This window comes from Ctenocephalides felis, unplaced genomic scaffold, assembly GCF_003426905.1.
Source record: "Ctenocephalides felis isolate EL2017-DRISC unplaced genomic scaffold, ASM342690v1 CF-g0.4_SCAFFOLD_01886, whole genome shotgun sequence".
NCBI classification, from domain to species: Eukaryota; Metazoa; Arthropoda; class Insecta; order Siphonaptera; family Pulicidae; genus Ctenocephalides; species Ctenocephalides felis.
The window spans coordinates 105,709,822-105,729,137 of record NW_020538040.1 but is presented as its reverse complement, the minus strand read 5'-3'; the positions used below and the strand labels follow the sequence as shown (position 1 = coordinate 105,729,137).

The 19,316-nt window shown below is 34.8% G+C and overlaps 1 protein-coding gene across 1 annotated transcript in view; it reads right to left on the bottom strand.

Annotated features, from left to right (window-relative positions):
* LOC113377056 (cytochrome P450 4C1-like) overlaps positions 1 to 3,902 on the bottom strand; it is a 43,651-nt gene extending 39,749 nt beyond the window's left edge. Inside the window, exons 1-2 of the mRNA XM_026617234.1 lie at positions 3,342 to 3,902; positions 72 to 181 (exon numbers count right to left, since the gene is read on the bottom strand). Of these exons, the coding sequence (XP_026473019.1) occupies positions 72 to 181; positions 3,342 to 3,507 (276 nt within the window). The 5' untranslated portion in view covers positions 3,508 to 3,902. The remainder of the gene's footprint in view (positions 1 to 71; positions 182 to 3,341) is intronic.
* Between the last annotated feature and the right edge of the window lie 15,414 nt (positions 3,903 to 19,316).

The following is a 19,316-nucleotide window of genomic DNA, read 5'->3' as shown; positions in this document are numbered from 1 at the left end:
AAACCGGTTAGTTAAATCGTATGTCAGTTAAAATACTGTTAATTAAAATATTTTTATATTGTAATATTTACCTCAATGTCTTCAGGTCTCAGGAGACAAACTATAGAAATGGCCATCACTCGAGTTTTGTATATCTTCGGGTACAACTTGGCCCATTTTCTCAGCGAACTGAAAAGCTTTGCTGTAAAAAATATATTTTGATATAAATATATTAGTTTGATTTCCATAATAATTTAACATAATGGAATAAAATTAAAATTTATTATTTTAGGCTACATTAATGGTTAAATTTCTATTTCTACCTTCAGTTATTATGAAAATTTTAATTATGTAAAATTATTTTGTAATATGGCTTCTATATTAAAGTGACCATACGTCCCGGTTTGGCAGGGTCAGTCTCGTATTTCCTGCTTGTATCCCGGGTTTTTCTAAAAGCAATATTTGTACCGAATTGTCCCGAATTGTTCTTTTTGGTTTTCAAAAAATATAGGTTTTAACTAAATCTGCGCTCTTACTTGATAATATAAGATTTAAACTTTCATTTTCACTTTGACTAATAAACTAACCAACACCACCCCTCCCCCGTTCCAGGATTAACGTAACTACAAATTGTCATCCTGGTTTTGACATAAAAATATGGTCACCTTATCTATATATTACCAATAATGGTACTATCATATATATTTTATATGAAAAACATTTTTACATTATTTACATTAGTAAATCGCGATTTAAAACAAATCCTCTCCGAAGAAGTAGCACATGCCCAAAAATGTTCAAAACTATACTTTGAAACATATCACAAATATGGATAGAACTTTTAGTTATTTCTTATTCTTCTTGTTTATATATTTTATCATTTTTTACAATTTCCAAACTATTAGTAACTAGTGGTGTATGGCATCGTGCCTTAAGACAAATTGCTGAAACTTTCCGTACCTTAATGAATTTCGATTATTCGAGGAATATTAAATATTTTAAAATTAATAATTATAATTAATATAACTTTCATTATTCATATTTTATAAAAATTAAATAAACAAAACTTAATCAATCGGATTTAAAATGAAGAACATTGTCAAATATTTCTAAGTATTTAATAAGAACTTTAGCTAGAATTAGAATTAAAACCGAATTATTTCTCGATATTCTAAAAAAAATTTTTTGAGAAATAAAAAAATTGGATTAAAAAAAATCTTTCCCCAAAACAATCTTTTCGTCAACACAAGCAGAAAGTTTTTTAAATCATTCGAATCGGATGCTTAGTTCTTTCAAAAATTGCCATTTTTTGCACCTTTAGCTCTATATCACCGAAACAGCTACACGTGTCTTTGCCAAAATCCAATCACCACTTCTTCCCATCATTACGAATCAAATGTTTTTTGGATTATTGAAATCGATTGATGCGTTCTTCACTTTCTGCTTTATATCTCCGAAGTCGCCGATCCAGTCTTCGTCAAAAACTAATCAGCACGTCTCCTCATCAATAGAAATCGAATGTTTTTTGAACCATTCAAATTGGTTCATCCGTACGCTCGAAATCATCGACGAAAAATTGTCTCGACACATACACACCCACACACATACAAACGCATCCATTTTTTCTGAGGTATGCCAAAATGTTCAGAAACCTTTATAACGTGATGATATGCAAAAATTTTATTACCGATTTTTGGCCCATTACTATAACTTACTCTACGTGAAGTTAATAATAGCGCATTCTGGATTATTACTTAGTAAAAGTTTTCTTAAAACGTTTAATAGCACCATTTCTGGAACAGAATTTCAGTTATTTGGTTGAAAATCGTAATTTAATAAAATTAGACGTTTTTCATTAAGTCATTGTTGAATATTGGTACGACTAATTCCTCGTATATTGTAAAATTTAAATACATATGTAAAGTTAACTGACAATAATATAATATATTACAAGAGAAAGCTGCAGAAGATATTATTTTAAGACATAACGTTAGCAAAATTACTTATACCAAACAACAAAGTTATATACAACTTAAAAAACGTTACATTCAAGAGTCGGAACAACTATATGACATAATATGCAAATTTATTATGATGTTTCTCTATATTAGAAAGCGAGCTCGTTCGCAGGTCTTTTCGCAGTTAAAATACAAATATGTATATCTCTATTATTATATTTTCATCACTCAATTTAAGCTAATAATAAATCTCTATTTCCGTTTATACGTTTTTGTAATGAATTGTTGTAACCGCTAACTCTATATCATATCAATGACGCATTTCCGCACAGACGCAACAGGCGCTTGTCTAGCGCACAATGACACAAACTTATCAAGTTATTCCCTTTAATTAATTGTCGAGTTAATTTAATAAAATATCATAACGAATGTTTTGATGATCAAATCGTGTCAGTTCACAAAATTAATTGCTTTGCGAAATCCATCAAATCAATAATAGTTTCTGAAATGAATAATAAAATATTTTTCTACTAGAGTTTGATTCAATCTTTGATGCACGAAAATAATAAATAAATTGAATATTAATTTGAAATATTAACTTTTATTCCTATAGAGTAAGTTATAGTAATCGCAAAAAAATCTAAAATGATTTTTTTATATATCTTTACGTTTCAAAGGTTTCTGAACATTTTGGCATACCTTACGATTAGAAAAAATGGATGTATGTGTGTATGTGTTGGTGTGTGTGTGGGCGGATACAAATTTTCTTCGACGATTTCGAAAACACGGATCAACAGATTTGAATGATTTAGAAAACATTCGATTCGTATTTATGGGGAGAGAGCTGATTAGTTTTTGGTAGGTCCAGCTGCTTCGAAGATACGGGGCAAAAAATGGCAATTCAGTTTTTGAGACAACGGAGCGACCAATTATGATGATTCAAAAAACATTTTACTTGTATTGACGACATGAAGATTTGATTGCAAAAAGCTATTTGGTGGTCAAATATGATCATTAGCCATATGCACATCAAATTATCAGATATTTTATAGAGATTTTAATAATAAGTACAAATTTTGTTTACATTTCTATGGGTTTCGTATCTATGTTTATCTGTTCGACTACGACGCGGCGGTGCTTTTGAAGAAATTTTCAAAATATAAAAAAATCAGAATTCTATAAAATCAAATTCTCTCAAAGTTTTCGAAAAATTTTAACGCTTTTTTAAAAAAATATATTTTCTGTACGGGAAGTTTCAGCAATTTTCCCTAAGGCACGATGCCATGTACCACTAGTTAATCATGTTCTATTGAAATAGGTTGACGTAGGTAGTGTTCAGTATGAAATTATTGTAACATAATAATAAATCTACGCGAGTGGCCTTATGTGGCTCGATAGAATTACCTTGATCTCCGTATACGTCTAAGAAGTTTCCAATGATCGGATAAGCTCTAGGCCCCGGAATATCTTTAAGTGACTCTGCATTGCATTTTTTTTCAATGAGAAAATGTAGAAGACACAAACAAAGTATGATCATCAAAGCGGCGAAAGAAATCGTAACCAGATCCATTGTCGCAGATCTTAAATCGCTCACTTCACAATAAACGGTTCAAACACAAACACTTGAGTAGTCGTCTTTATTAGCGTACACTGTCCACGAAAATTTCGGTCGCTCGTCTATTTTCACCAACGAGCCATGTCATCGAGTCTTCGAACAGTATTGACAGTTGGAAATCTTCGGCTGTACGGTTTAACATTTCACTTGCACGAGTAACCGGTTTGTCGGAACCGTGCCATATACAATAACACAAATATTAAAAATCACTTAACTCTTTCCGTAGTTCGACTCGGCGTGGCGACTCGGTTAATGTAATTCCGATTCGGATCGGTTTAATGGCTTGCGCAATTTTTGTTTACTCGCGAGCGATCCCGGTGCACGTGCACTCGACCCGACCACGTGTTGAATGTGCCGATTCGGCAGTCGCTCGGATCCGCAAATGACGCTACGTGCGAACACCTTCGCTAGAACTGATGCAAACTCACAAACTCACAAACGATACAAATGATGTGCTCATGAAAAGATTTCTTAATAGTCGGCGGCGGCCCCCTCCACGGACGCTTTTATTATTACGAGAGGCACCATGGAAGCACCGCACAAGGCATAAGTCGGCCGCGGATGCGAGAGACGCGGTCAATCGCGCCAGAATATCACTCTAGAACACAACCAGAGAAAGAGTTGGCCGTGTCGTATACGTTGCATTAGATTAGTCGGAACACTGCGCGGGCTTGAGTATTCATTCCTAATAAACGTTATCACTTTCTTCTTATTATATATCGTTTATTAACTTCCCGTAGGGTAAGTTATAGTAATCGCAAAAAATCGAAAATGAAAATTTTTATATATCTTTACGTTTCAGAGGTTTCTGAACATTTTGGCATACCTTAGAAAAAATGGATGTATGTGTGTGTGTGTGTGTGTGTGTGTGTGTGTGTATGTACGTGTGTGTATGTATGTGCGGATACAAATTTTCGTCGACGATTTCGGGAACACGGATCAACCGATTTGAATAATTTAAAAAACATTCGATTCGTATTGATAAGGAGACGTGCTGATTAGTTTTTGGCGAAGGCAGGTCTAGCCGTTCCGAAGATACGGGGCAAAAAGTGCCGAAAACGGTAACTCAGTTTTTAAGAGAACGGAGCGTCCGATTTGAATAATTCAAAAAACGTTTCACTTGTATTGACAAGATGAATAATCGATAAAATTTTCATGAAAGTAGGTCTAGCGGTTTCGGAGATATGGAGGAAAAAGTAAAAAAATGAGCCATTTGGCGGTCAAAAATGATCATTAGACATATGCACATCAAATTATCAGATATTTTATAGAGATTTTAACAATAAGTATACATTTTGTTAACATTCCTATAGGTTCCGTACCAATGCTTATGCGTTAGACAGCGACGCGGCGCTTACGCGCTTTATATTTTGTCCTTATGCAGTTAAAGCAGTACGATTGCTTTGAAAAAAAAGTTCAGATCTTCCACAATATGTCAAAATAAAGAAAAAAAATTTTTTTTTCAAAAAAAAAAAATTAAAAAAAAAAACTTTTTTTTCAAAAAAAAGTAATTTTTTGTCCAATTTATAGTTTCTCAAAAATCTTATTTTTTCAAAGTAAATTTTTTTCAAAAATGTTAATCGTTTTTAAAAAAATAATAATTTTTGGTACGGGAAGTTCCAGCAATTTGCCTTAAGGCACGATGCCTTAATTGCCTTAAGGCACGATGCCTTAATTGCCTTAAGGCACGATGCCTTAATTGCCTTAAGACAGAATTCCACTTACAGCTAGTCTTATTATTAGTTAGAGTATCTCGAGTAACAGTTGACAAATGCGTATAATGTTGACTAATCTATATTTTCAATTGCAAATAAAAACTAGTGGTGCTGGAATTTTGCGTACCAAAAATTAAGAATTTTTAAAAAAGCTTCGAAATATATTGAAAACTGAAAAAAATATATTTCTAAGAAAAAAAATTACCTTTTTGAAAAATTTGAATTTTTTTGTACTTTGAAATATTTTGGAAATTTTGAACTTTTCTGTACTTTGAAATATTTTGGAAATTTTGAACTTTTTTGTACTTTGAAATATTTTGGAAATTTTGAACTTTTTTTGACTTGAAGCAATCGCGATACGTTAGCTGCGTGGAAACGAAATAACGAAGCGCGTGCGCGCCGCGTTGCTGTCTAACGGATAAACATTGGTACGGAACCGATAGAAATGTATTTTTTCTTATTATTAACTTCTCGAAGGAGAAGTTTATGTTTTCATAAAAAAATCCTTTTCGCTAATTTTATGTTTTTTCGACGTTTTAAGCCATTCTGAATAGAATGAGACCAAATTTGGAAAAAGTATGTTGTGTGTGTGTGTATGCCAACAGATTTTTTGCCGTAAATCGACGTTTTCTCAAAAATGGCTGGACCGATTTCAAAAATTTAAAAGTCATTCGATTTATCTCGATGAGGACTAGTGTTTATCAATTTCGCGCGACAATCAGCCAAAGCCGTTTCTTTGTAAATAGCAGAAAAGTGAAAAATTTGTCGTCCACGTCTGAATCGATTTTAATAAATCAAAAGCTTTTCGAGAGATATTGATTGGGATTGATACTGATGAGTTTTAAATAAAAATCTACCGGGTCGTTTTCTTGTAATTAACTGTTGAAAATAAAATATAGGCCGATTTTTAAAAAACTTTTTTTGAGGATATATATTGTGGCCTTATAAAACATACTAAAATATTACGGCCTTACGATAAGTAGTTTAATGTTAAAAGTTCATCAAAGTTTGAGAAAATATTATAATCATTTGTTTCAAAAGTTGCTTTTTTGATGTGATGAGTTAAACATTATCAATTCAATATGATTTAAAAGAACTAGTTGTGTATGGCTTCGTGCCTTATGGCAAATTGCTAGTATTTTCCGTAACGTAACGAAATATGTCCAGAAATATTAAATGTTTTCATATAGATTATTATAAATACTGTAACATTGTCTAATATTTATAACAGTTATATAAACTGAAATACGAAGTTAAAATTATTTATTAAAAGTATATAATTAAGCTTTAGAACTTTAGCTAGAATTAAAATTAAAATCTGAATTATTTTCGATTTACAAAAAAAATATTTTTGAGAAAAAAAATGGTAAAAAAATTTGGAATAATTTTTTTTAAATCACTAAAATCGGATGCTGCATTCTCTCAAAAACTCCATTTCTATTTTCTGCACTCCCTGTTCCGTATCTTCGTAACGGCTGAACCTGCCTTTTCCAAAAACTAATCAGCACATCTCCCTATCAATAGAAATCGAATGTTTTTTGAATCATTCAAATTGATTGATCCGTGCGTCTGAAAACGTGGACGAAAAATTGTCCAAAAAATTTGTTGTTGAAAAAATCCATACAAACATACACACACACGCCCATTTGTTTCTGAGGTATGCCAAAATGATGAAAAACCTTCAAAACGTGAAGAAAATTTTCAATTTTCTGGGAAATTCGGAATGTTAATAAGCTACAATTTTAGGGCATGCAAGCACGTGCCTGAGCAATATAATTAACATAATTACAGTTAATTTAAATGAGTTTGAGAAAAATCTATTCGAAATCGCAATGTTTAGATTTAATTGAAAGCGATAACTTTATTTTTGAAATAGTTGAGAAATTTATCTAAATATCTAAATTTCAATTTCGATTGATTAAGTCAATTCTTATACATTTCGGGAAGTTCATGCAACTTGCCTTAAGACTAAATTCTACTTTCAACTAGTTATATTTATATTTTTTGGTTCGGGAAGTTCCAGCAATTTGCCTTAAGACACGATGCCATGTACCACTAGTATTTCTTTTATTCTTGACAAATTATAATATTTATAAAAATGATCTTCATACCATTATAATCTATTTATACGAGAGTGGTAAATATAAGCGAGTTGACTATTATGTGACAAGATTATTCTTGAAATTTAATTAATTAATTAATGTTATCTGTTATGGCATGTGCTCTTCCCACTATTGAAAAACATTGTTACGAGAACGGGCATTCTTCGAGCAGCGTCGCTGAACCTTAAACGTCGGCTATATTGCCGGCTGTCACGTTCCGGCTCGACTTTCTCCGCTTGCGACAAAAGCTCCGCGAACTTCTGCACGTGCTTCGGAACAAATACCAATGCGAGGGGCACTCTCGCTGCATAGCTCACGCATTACACAAATCTATGCACGATCACTATGGTCGATATGTTTTTGATTTTAGTATTCATAAATCATTTATTTCTGAAAATTTCATGGCCAAAATTACACAGGTCTTATTCAAAAATTGGCTAGTTTGTAAAGTTTTCGTGACTTTATAGCGTTAAGAAAGCCACAATAGAGTCAGATGTTGAGAGTCGTTGTCACAGTGCTGTCGAAGTAATCAGTTCAAACACGTAAAAACTTATTTTGACAGTGGCTTTTTCGTGTTTTTTAGGGACTTGTTTGTTGATGATAACAAAGTAATTATTAACTTCCCGGCAAGTTAAAGTAATCGCAAAAAAATCGAAAATGAAATTTTTTATTTATCTTTACGTTTCAAAGGTTTCTGAATATTTTGGCATACCTTAGAAAAAATGGATATATGTGTGTGTATGTGAGTGTGTGCGTGTGTGTTTGTGCGGATACAAATGTTCATCAACGATTTCAGGAACACCGATTAACCGATTTAAATAATTCAAAAAACATTCGATTTATATTGATAAGAAGACGTGCTGATTAGTTTTTGGCGAAGGCAAGTCTAGCCGTTCCGAAGATACGGGTCAAAAAGTGTCAAAAATGGTAACTCAGTTTTTAAGAGAACGGAGCGTCCGATTTTAATAATTCAAAAAAACATTTTACTTGTATTGACAAGATGAAGAATTGATCAAATTTTCATGAAGGCAGATTTAGCGGTTTCGGAGATCTGATGAAAAAAGTAAAAAAAATGCCATTTGGCGGTCAAAAATGATCATTAGACATATGCACATCAAATTATCAGATATTTTATAGAGATTTTAACAATAAGTATAAATTTTGTTTACACTCCTATCGGTTCCGTACCAATGTTTATCCGTTAGACGGCGACGCGGCGCTTGCGCGCTTTGACATTTCGTCTCTATGCTGTTAAAGGAGTACATTTGCTTTGAAAAAAAGTTCAGAATTTCCAAAATAGGTCAAATAGGTTCTTTATTTTGATAAAGAAATTTTTTTTTCAAAAAAAAAAGCGTTTGGGATGTAGGTTCCAAGACGTTACCCTGTGGTACTCCAGAGGAAATATTTCTGATGCTGGAAGTCTCGTCATTGTAACTGACAATAAACTTTCTTTCAGTCAAGTATTCTTTTATCGGGAGGTAGTAATTATATGGCAATATCTTTTTCAGTTTGTAAAATAGGCCTTGGCGCCAGACTTTGTCAAATGCTTGACTAATATCCAAAAAGACTGCTGAACAATATTTTTTGTGGTGGAAGGCATTATATATGAAATCAGCGACTCTGTGTACTTGTTCGATGGTAGAGTGTTTTCTCTGGAATCCAAATTGATGTTTCGGCAGAAAATTTATCTCCTCCAGTATATGGCTAATTCTTTTATGAATGATCTTTTCGAAAACTTTTGAGAGGCATGATAAAAGGCTAATTGGTCTGTAGGAAGCTGCGTCAATAGGAATCGGCCCCACCCTGGTATTTAAATAGTTTATACGCCATTTTAAAGGTCTTTTTGAAAAAAACCGATATACCAATTTTCAACTTTTTATCTCACCTTATGGCCGAGATATCATTGAAAATATGTGAAAATGGCCCCTTTTTTCAAACTCACTTTTCGGCGTAACCATAAAAGATATCAAAAAAAAAAATTACGTGGTTTTATTCATATTGGCTTAGGCCACATTATGTAGAACAATCGATGCCAAATAATCAATTATCATTAGCTGAAAAAGATAAAATAATTTTTAACTTCCCGTAGGGTAAGTTATAGTAATCGCAAAAAAATCGAAAATGAAAATTTTTATATATCTTTACGTTTCAGAGGTTTCTGAGCATTTTGGCATACCTTAGAAAAAATGGATGTATGTGTGTGTGTGTGTGTGTTTTTTTTTTTTTTTTTTTTTTTTTTTTTTTTTTTTTTTTTTTTATAGAGGTGCGAAAAAAAAATCTTCATAAGACACCGCCATCGTTGATACTCCGCTGTCCATCCTACAGCAGACAAAGATGGACGGCCGTGTGGAGATTTTTACCCACTAAAAAAAAACACTCCTCTCCCCTCTCCCCGCAGATGGTACGGGGAGGACTGGATTGGAACCGCGTTAGCATTACATCAATCCAGTCCGTGCTGCGCCTTGCGACGCCTGTTTACGACTACTGGTCCCTTTCTCCGGTTTTAGCCTTCAAAAGATGCTGTGCATAAGCTGCTACAGCTGACCAGTTTTCTTCTTGTTTCATCATGTAGGTCACAAGACTTGAGGGGGTAAGCCTGGTGCCTATAATGTGCTCGGCGTTGTTTCGATAATCCTTCCACCTAGGACATTCAAAGAACGTGTGCTCAGCGTCGTCTATTCTGTATGGACAGTATTTGCACATTGGCGTGCTATGCAATCCCATCTTAAAAAGATAGGCATTGAACTGTCCATGTCCTGTCAGTAGCTGGGTTAGAAAGAAATCTGTGTCCCCGTATTGTCGAGAGAGCCAGACGCTAATGTCCGGAATCAGACGCGCCGTCCATCTGCCCGTCTCTCCTGACGTCCACCGATTTTGCCACTCTTGTATCGTTTCATTTTTAATTCTCGACCTTGTTTCTCTGGAATCGTCACCACCTAATTTAGCGTCGTAGAGTTTCACTCTCTCGAAAGCTAGCAAGTCAATCGGTGTGGCTCCTGCTATTACCAGCACGGCTGCTTCTGAGACTGTGCGATAGGCACAGGTAACTCTCAGAGCTCCTCTTCTTTGCACTGCCGCTATTTTGCGCCGATAAGTCTTTTGTTTGAGGATATCCGCCCATATCTCTGTTCCGTAAAGCAGTACAGAATGGACTGCCTCAAGCAGGACTCGTCGTTTTCGGGTTTGTGGTCCCATGCAGTTAGCCATAATCCTTGACAAGTTGGATACCGTCTTGCTAGCTTTCATGCATGCACTATCGAGATGCTCACGGAAGGATAGCTTCTCATCTATCATTACTCCCAGGTAGCGCAAGGCCCTTGTCGACGTCAAAGTTGTCTCTCCTATGTCTACGGTAAATGGTTTTGGAAACCATTTTTGTCGGGTCAAGACAACCATCTCCGTTTTTTGTTTGGCGAGTTTTAGGTGGTGTTTCTCAAGCCAGGTCTCTATGGTGTCGACGGTCTCTCGAACGAGTAGTTCAGCTTCCTCAATGTTGTCCACTACGATTGTGGCTGCGACGTCGTCCGCAAAGCCCGTGAGTTCCACCTGCTTCGGCAAGGGAATCTCCAGGAGCTCGTCGTAGACAGCGTTCCACAAATCGGCTCCTAAAATTGAGCCTTGAGGTACCCCAGCTGTAACCTCGTGTTCTTGATGACCTTCCGTCGTTTCCACTATCAACTTTCTCCCATCGAGGTAGTCGTCTATTAGTCCTAGATTTTCTGGCTTTACGTCAAAATTATGCTCTAGTGCGTGTAAAATATCCTCCCAATTCGCACTGTTAAACGCGTTTTTAACGTCGAATGTGAGAAGGAGACACACTTTACGAGCTTTAAGACTACCACGCCATGCTTCTCTTGCTGTTTCTGTTACCTTCCGAATCGCGCCGATCGTCGATCGTCCTTTTTGAAATCCGTGTTGGTTCTTAGCAAAACCTCCGGCGCATTCAATGTCGTTGCGCAGTCTGCATTGAATAAGTTTCTCAAGCAGTTTGCCGGCGATGTCTAACATGCAGAGTGGTCGAAACGACGATGGCGTTACAGGGTTCCCTTACCTTTGTCTATTAGGACCAATCTTTGCCGCTTCCAGACCGTAGGAAAGGTGCCGGTCGCTAGACAGGCATTGTAGACGTTCAGAAGAATATACGGAAATTCCAAGGCTACAAACTTGATCACTGAGGGGGATGCCATCAGGGCCTGGTGCTTTGCCAGTTTTTATGGTTTTTGCCGCATCTTGGAGTTCCTTGACAGTGAAGGGCGTAGTTTCACCGTTTTCCACGTATTGTCTCCTTTTCCGTGGCGGATGTTTAGGGAATAGTTCCGCTACGATAGAATTCATCAGAGCAGGAGATTTCGGTGCTTCTGGTAAAGCTCTACCAAGTCGTTTTGTAACGATTTGATAGGCTTTGCCCCAGAGATCTTTGTCAAGGTCATTGCAGATTTCCTTCCACAATCCGGCTTTAGCTGATTTTATGGCTTTATTTAGGCTCTTTTTTGCCTGTTTGTACTCGTTTGTATACAAATCTTGGTAGGGGGAGCGTTTTGCAGCTCTTGTGGCGCGGCGACGTAATGCGTGGCATCTTTTCCGTAGTTCTGCTATCTCTGATGACCACCAATATGCTGGACAGTGCACACCCTGATTTTTTGGTCGTGGCATAGAGGCGTTACACGAGGTAACAATAGCGTTCATAGTTTTAAATACCGTTTCTTCCGTTTCTCTGCGGGTACTTAGTTTTGGATCAGCTTGAAGAGTAGATGCGTTTTGCTCGAGGGCTGCTCGTAATAACGTTCCTGGTCAAGCTTCTTGGCATTCCACCTTCGTTTGCAAGAGTTGCTTGGTCGAGTCGGACCGGATCCAATACTAAATGTCACATGTTGGTGATCACTGCCACTATACTCTTCAGATACAGTCCAGTCTCTAATCATGTTCGCCGTCCTTGGAGTGGCAAACGTAATGTCGAGAATAGATTCCTGATACCCTGGCTTCTAAAGGTTGTAATACTCCCAGTATTTAACACAGTAAGGTCTAATCTTGCAGCAAAGTCTGCCACGTCATTTCCTCTAGTGTCCGAGTATTCGGCGCCCCATTCTGCCGATTTCGCGTTGAAATCCCAGCTACAATGACTTCTCCGTCAAAATTGCCGAGAGTGTCTTCTATGCTTGCCATTTTCTGGCGAAATACGCTGATTCCTTCATTTGGTGAGAGGTAGACGCTTACACAGTAGGTCGTAGGAGTCTTGATCCAGACGAAACCCTCGCCGCTTCCGTAGTCATTGACGGTAATCTTCTTTGAGTTTGTGATCCATATTGCTGCCGTGCCAGATTTATCTGCGAACCATGTTTATTCTGAATATTCATATATTGCTCGCAGATAAGGCAGATATCGATCTTATCTTCAAAGATACGTTGGCGCAGTAGATTCTGCGCCAAGGCACATCTGTTCAGATTACCTTGTAGAAATCGCGTCATTTTTCTGTTCTCTCGTGGCTTCGGCAAGTGCTACACGGAATGCGTTACAGGTACCGGATCCGGCAACATGGCTCCGCTGTTTCGATCTTCCTTGTCTACTGTACATAAAAAGCATTTTGGCTTTTCCGCGCAGTCTACAGACTTGTGATTTTCCCAACGCATTTGTAGCAACACTTGCTTCTGTCTGGTCCCCGCATTTATGCGTTTGGTGTCCGAAACCGAGGCATCTAAAGCAGCGGGCCACTTTAACAACTGGCGAATGCGACAGTTAACCCACCCAATTCTTATGCGGGCCCCATTTAGGGCTTTGATTGCATTAGCCTCGTCTATCTCACAGAAGGCCGCTCGTTGTCCTCTTGATGTGACTTTGGTCAAGTTCACTCGTCGTATTTCCAGTTTTGTCGTAAAGTCCCGAATGAGTGCTTTACGAACGTCATTTCGGTAGAGACACCATCAAGGTCAAGAATCTCTATCGTCGTCAGCGGCGTCAGTGATTTCACTGTTCCTATGTTTTCAGTTGCTGCCCTTATCGCAGCTGCAAAGGCTGCACTATCTTCGGACTTGGGACTCATTTCCAGTAATACCCTCCATTTCTTGTCTGTTTGATGGACTTTATGTCCACGCCAGTCTCTGTCGGGTTTACTTTTTCCTTGATCTCCTTAAGGATGTCAGCGTACGTTCGTCCTTCAGCTGGTTGAACCAGAACAGCCTTGGTTCTATGTTTCCTCGAGTTGTCCTATGATGGTTGTTTTCTGTGCTTAGCGCTATCATTTGTATCGATTTTTTCGGTTTCCGGTTTCTCGGTTTCCTCCAAGGTTTCTTTCGGATCTCGGGCTCCTTTCTTCTTCGAACTTTTTCGAACCACTTTCGTCCAGTTATTTTCTACAGCCGATTTTTTAGGCGGATGCGTTTCCGCGTCAGAGGTGGGACTAAGTGAAGATAGCAACCTTTTGTTTGTGTTTTGCTCCTGGGTCTTAGGAATTGGCGTCTGAGTTACACCCGGTTTAATAAGTGTGTGTGTGTGTGTGTATGTGTGTGTGTGTGTGTATGTATGTATGTGTGTGTATGTATGTGCGCATACAAATTTTCGTCGACGATTTCGGGAACACGGATCAACCGATTTGAATAATTCAAAAAACATTCGATCCGTATTGATAAGGAGACGTGCTGATTAGTTTTTGGCAAAGGCAGGTCAAGCCGTTCCGAAGATACGGGGCAAAAAGTTCCGAAAACGGTAACTCAGTTTTTAAGAGAACGGAGCGTCCGATTTTAATAATTCAAAAAACATTTTATTTGTATTGACAAGATGAAGAATCGATACAACTTTCATGAAGGTAGGTCCAGCGGTTTCGGAGATATAGAGGAAAAAGTAAAAAAATGAGCCATTTGGCGGTCAAAAATGATCATTAGACATATGCACATCAAATTATCAGACATTTTATAGAGATTTTAACAATAAGTATACGTTTTGTTAACATTCCTATCGGTTCCGTACCAATGCTTATGCGTTAGACAGCGACGCGGCGCTTACGCGCTTTATATTTTGTCCCTATGTAGTTAAAGCAGTACGATTGCTTTGAAAAAAAAGTTCAGATCTTCCACAATATGTCAAAATAAAGAAAAAAAAATTTTTATTCAAAAAAAAAATTTTTTTAAAAAAAAAAATTTTTTTTTAAATTTTTTTTTTCAAAAAAAACTAATTTTTTGTCCAATTTATAGTTTCTCAAAAATCTTATTTTTTCAAAAATGTTAATCGTTTTACAAAAAAATAATAATTTTTGGTACGGGAAGTTCCAGCAATTTGCCTTAAGGCACGATGCCCTAATTGCCTTAAGACAGAATTCCACTTACAGCTAGTTCAATTGATGTTTTCCGGTAGTGCGTTCAGTTGGACCACCTTCTAATTAGCGTTATTCGAAAGCTTATTGTTTTTTCTTTTAGTACTGAAAATATTGTTCAAATCAATTTTGTGAAACACATTGGAAAATTGAAAAAAACAGAGCCAGTACACCCGCGTGTAACGCTAATAGTCCTACAATTGCATGCAATTCGTTCGGACGCGAAGCAGTGCGCGATGCGCCCGAAACGATTCTTCAGAAATTCTGAATGCAAAAATATTTATTATATAGTTATATATGTTTTGTTGTATTGTTGATATCATTATATCATTATTTTATATGTATACATATAACTATATATACTTATATGTATACATATAACTATATATACTTATATGTATACATATAAAATAATGATATTATGAAACATTGTAATTTCAACAAACCCAAGAAACGTTTTTTTTATTGATAGTTGTAACAATGTAATAATAAAGCCCTTGTTGTGACCTATCTTTATCAGCACTACAAAACTAAAAAGAAAATGGCAAATGGTGATATAAAATTTTTTGAATTGTTATTATTTAAAATTTTTATAATATATTCGTCATTTGATGTAGCATCTTTCTATATAGTACTTTAATAATTTACAAAACATATTACTTAAAGTATTCTAATAATCATTATTTTCATAATATAAAACGTTTTAATTTATTTCGAAAATTATGATTGATAATATGATTTTTTAATGTTTGTGAGCAAAAACAATAAGCTTTCGAATAACGCTAATTAGAAGGTGGTCGAACTGAACGCACTACCGGAAAACATCAATTGAAAAATTATTTTATCTTTTTCAGCTAATGATAATTGATGATTATTTGGCATCGATTGTTCTACATAATGTGGTCTAAGCCAATATGAATAGAACCACGAAATTTTTTTTTTGATATCTTTTATGGTTACGCCGAAAAGGGAGTTTGAAAAAAGGGGCCACTTTCACATATTTTCAATGATATCTCGGCCATAAGGTGAGATACAAAGTTGAAAATTGGTATATCGGTTTTTTTCAAAAAGACCTTTAAAATGGCGTATAAATTATTTAAATACCAGGGTGGAGCTGATTCTGTATGGCAAAGCGCCCATACCCTTTATAGTTTCTTAAAAATCTAATTTTTTTAAAGTAATTTTTTTTTAAAAAATGTTAATCGTTTTTAAAAAAATAATAATTATTGGTACGGGAAGTTCCAGCAATTTGCCTTAAGACACGATGCCATTCGCCCCACTAGTTGCTATTAAAATCAATGAACTTATGAACTGGTACTAATGATTTTTATCAATTTTATGGCAGTAATCAGGTGTTTGATGGAATTGATCTAATAACTGACGAAAGGATCCATCGGTAATAAGAAGAGCCTTGCATTTACTTTCAAATACCTCTTTTCCCATTCTGAGCCCGGAAAAGGTTGGTTACGAACGATAGATATCCTGTTCCATTTAGGTTTATGCATCATGTGCTGATGTCCCAAAAAAAAAAATTATTAAAAAAATGTGAAATAAATAAAAGAAATAAGCAAAGATAAAACATGCGTTATAATATTAATGAACTAATCTATTTAGATAACTAATTAATTGTTAGACTTAGATATCTATTTCGTGTGAAAAAATTAATGAGTAAATTTTCCAATAGTATAAATCCTAAATTTTAAATCTTAAAACTGGTTAAAGTATTTTTATCTTAAAATAATGCAACAATAGAAAGATTTTGAAAGGTTTTTGCAGGACGAAAAGTATTATGAATTTATAGTGTATCAGTACTCAGTAGTAACGTATCTTTGTATCTTCCTCAAAGATTGTGTGCACATTCACATGACTTTCGTTTTCTAGAGAAATAAAATTGTATGAATATTAAATTTTAAATATGTATATGTATATATATATATATATATATATATATATTAACTTTTTTAACTCCTCATAGGGTAAGTTATAGTAATCGGAAAAAATCGAAAATGAAATTTTTTGCATATCCTTACGTTTCAAAGGTTTCTGAACATTTTGGCGTACCTTAGAAAAAATGGATGTATGTGTGTGTGTTTGGATACAAATTTCCGTCGACGATTTCGGGGACGAAAAAACGTTCGATTTCTATTGATAAGGAGAGGTGCTGATTACTTTTTGACAAAAGCAGGTCCAGCCCTAAAAAAAGCCATTTGGTGGTCAAAAATGACGATTGGACATACGCACATCAAGTTATCAGATATTTTATAGAGATTTTAATAATTATTACAAACTTTGTTTACAATTCTATGAGTTCCGTACCGATGTTTATCAGTTAGACTGCGACGTGGCGCTTACGCGCGTCGATATTTCATCTGTACGCACCTAACGCAGCGCGATTGCTTTATAAAAATTTCAAACATTTCAGAATATTAAAAATAATTCAAATTTTTAAAAAGTATTTTTTTTTTCAAAAATTTCACTATTCTCAAAAATCTATTTATTTTGGTGCTCAATTTTTAACTTCCCGTAGGGCAAGTTATAGTAATCGCAAAAAAATCGAAAATGAAAATTTTTATATATCTTTACGTTTCAGAGGTTTCTGAACATTTTGGCATACCTTAGAAAAAATGAATGTATGTGTGTGTGTGTGTGTGTATGTGTGTGTGTATGTATGTATGTGTGTGTATGTATGTGCGGATACAAATTTTCGTCGACGATTTCGGGAACACGGATCAACCGATTTGAATAATTCAAAAAACATTCGATCCGTATTGATAAGGAGACGTGCTGATTAGTTTTTGGCAAAGGCAGGTCAAGCCGTTCCGAAGATACGGGGCAAAAAGTTCCGAAAACGGTAACTCAGTTTTTAAGAGAACAGAGTGTCAGATTTTAATAATTCAAAAAACATTTTATTTGTATTGACAAGATAAAGAATCGATACAACTTTCATGAAGGTAGGTCCAGCGGTTTCGGAGATATAGAGGAAAATGTAAAAAAATGAGCCATTTGGCGGTCAAAAATGATCATTAGACATATGCACATCAAATTATCAGACATTTTATAGAGATTTTAACAATAAGTATACATTTTGTTAACATTCCTATCGGTTCCGTACCAATGCTTATGCGTTAGACAGCGACGCGGCGCTTACGCGCTTTATATTTTGTCCCTATGTAGTTAAAGCAGTACGATTGCTTTGAAAAAAAAGTTCAGATCTTCCACAATATGTCAAAATAAAGAAAAATTTTTTTTTTAATTTTTTTTTTCAAAAAAAACTAATTTTTTGTCCAATTTATAGTTTCTCAAAAATCTTATTTTTTCAAAGTAATTTTTTTTTCAAAAATGTTAATCGTTTTAAAAAAAAATAATAATTTTTGGTACGGGAAGTTCCAGCAATTTGCCTTAAGGCACGATGCCCTAATTGCCTTAAGACAGAATTCCACTTACAGCTAGTTTTTTATAAATTTGAATTTTTGGTATGGGAAGTTTAAGCAATTTGCCTTAAGGCACGATGTCATGCACCAGTAGTTAGTACAAATAATTACCAGGATTTGCAAAATTCCGAAACTCTGGCTTTCAAACAGCCGATACATAATTAGAATCGTGTATTGGTATAATTATTATTAAAGGCACAGTAGCAAATGCTATGCGAGTTATGCCAAGTATTCAGCTGAGTAAATTCATCAATAGTTTAAAATCTGTGCTGGAAAGTGAAGAATTCGATCGAATTCTGATGTAACGATATATTAAAACTTACCTGAAACTTGATAGTTTAGAATTCTCGTTGTCGGTCAATACCTTTTGAATAATGAACACATATGTAGTTTTCTTTCACAGATTTTCAGAGATTCGTGGAACTTTTTTTTAAATACATTTTCTTTATATTATATTGACCTTTATTAAAAAAATATTTTAAGTGAATTTATCAGATAAAAAACAGCAAGCATTTCACGACGTTAATTGAAATTAAAATTAAAACACTAAAATCGCTGTTTTGTTGCCTGCCTGAAAATTTTAGAATTTAAATATCCAAGAAAGTTGTTGAATTATTTAATTGAATATTCAAAAAAATAGTTTTCTCACACGTTCTATTTTTCGAGGAAATCGCCAATCTTAGAAGAGAATTCGTTAAAATCTTAAATAATATTAGTTTTAACATCTTATTACATTTTATTAAATTTCAATATTTTATTTATACTACTAATATACACGAATTTGCATATATTTGTTAGTATCAATATAGCTGATATTACGGAGAATTATGAAATTGTCTGCGACATTCTGCCATGATGTGTGCCGCATAACGATATCCATCGATGTAAATTGGAAAGTGTTTTAATTGTTTATTATTATTATGCAGCCAATCAGAAATTATTAACTATGCCAATTAGAGTAGTTTAACAATAACACCTAATTAAAAATTAAAATAAAGTTAGAAGCACGTAATCATTACCTGGTTTACGTAATATATACTTCGTTATGTACCATTGTTTCATTTAATTAAATTTTATTTTTGCATGCGGTTTCTACAATTAAGAAGTATCATAGTTAATTAAAAATCATTTGTCAAATTTAATAATACTATGAAGTTTTTCAGGTGAAGATCTATTTGAGAAAATAATTATGTTTTGAAAATAATTTCACTAC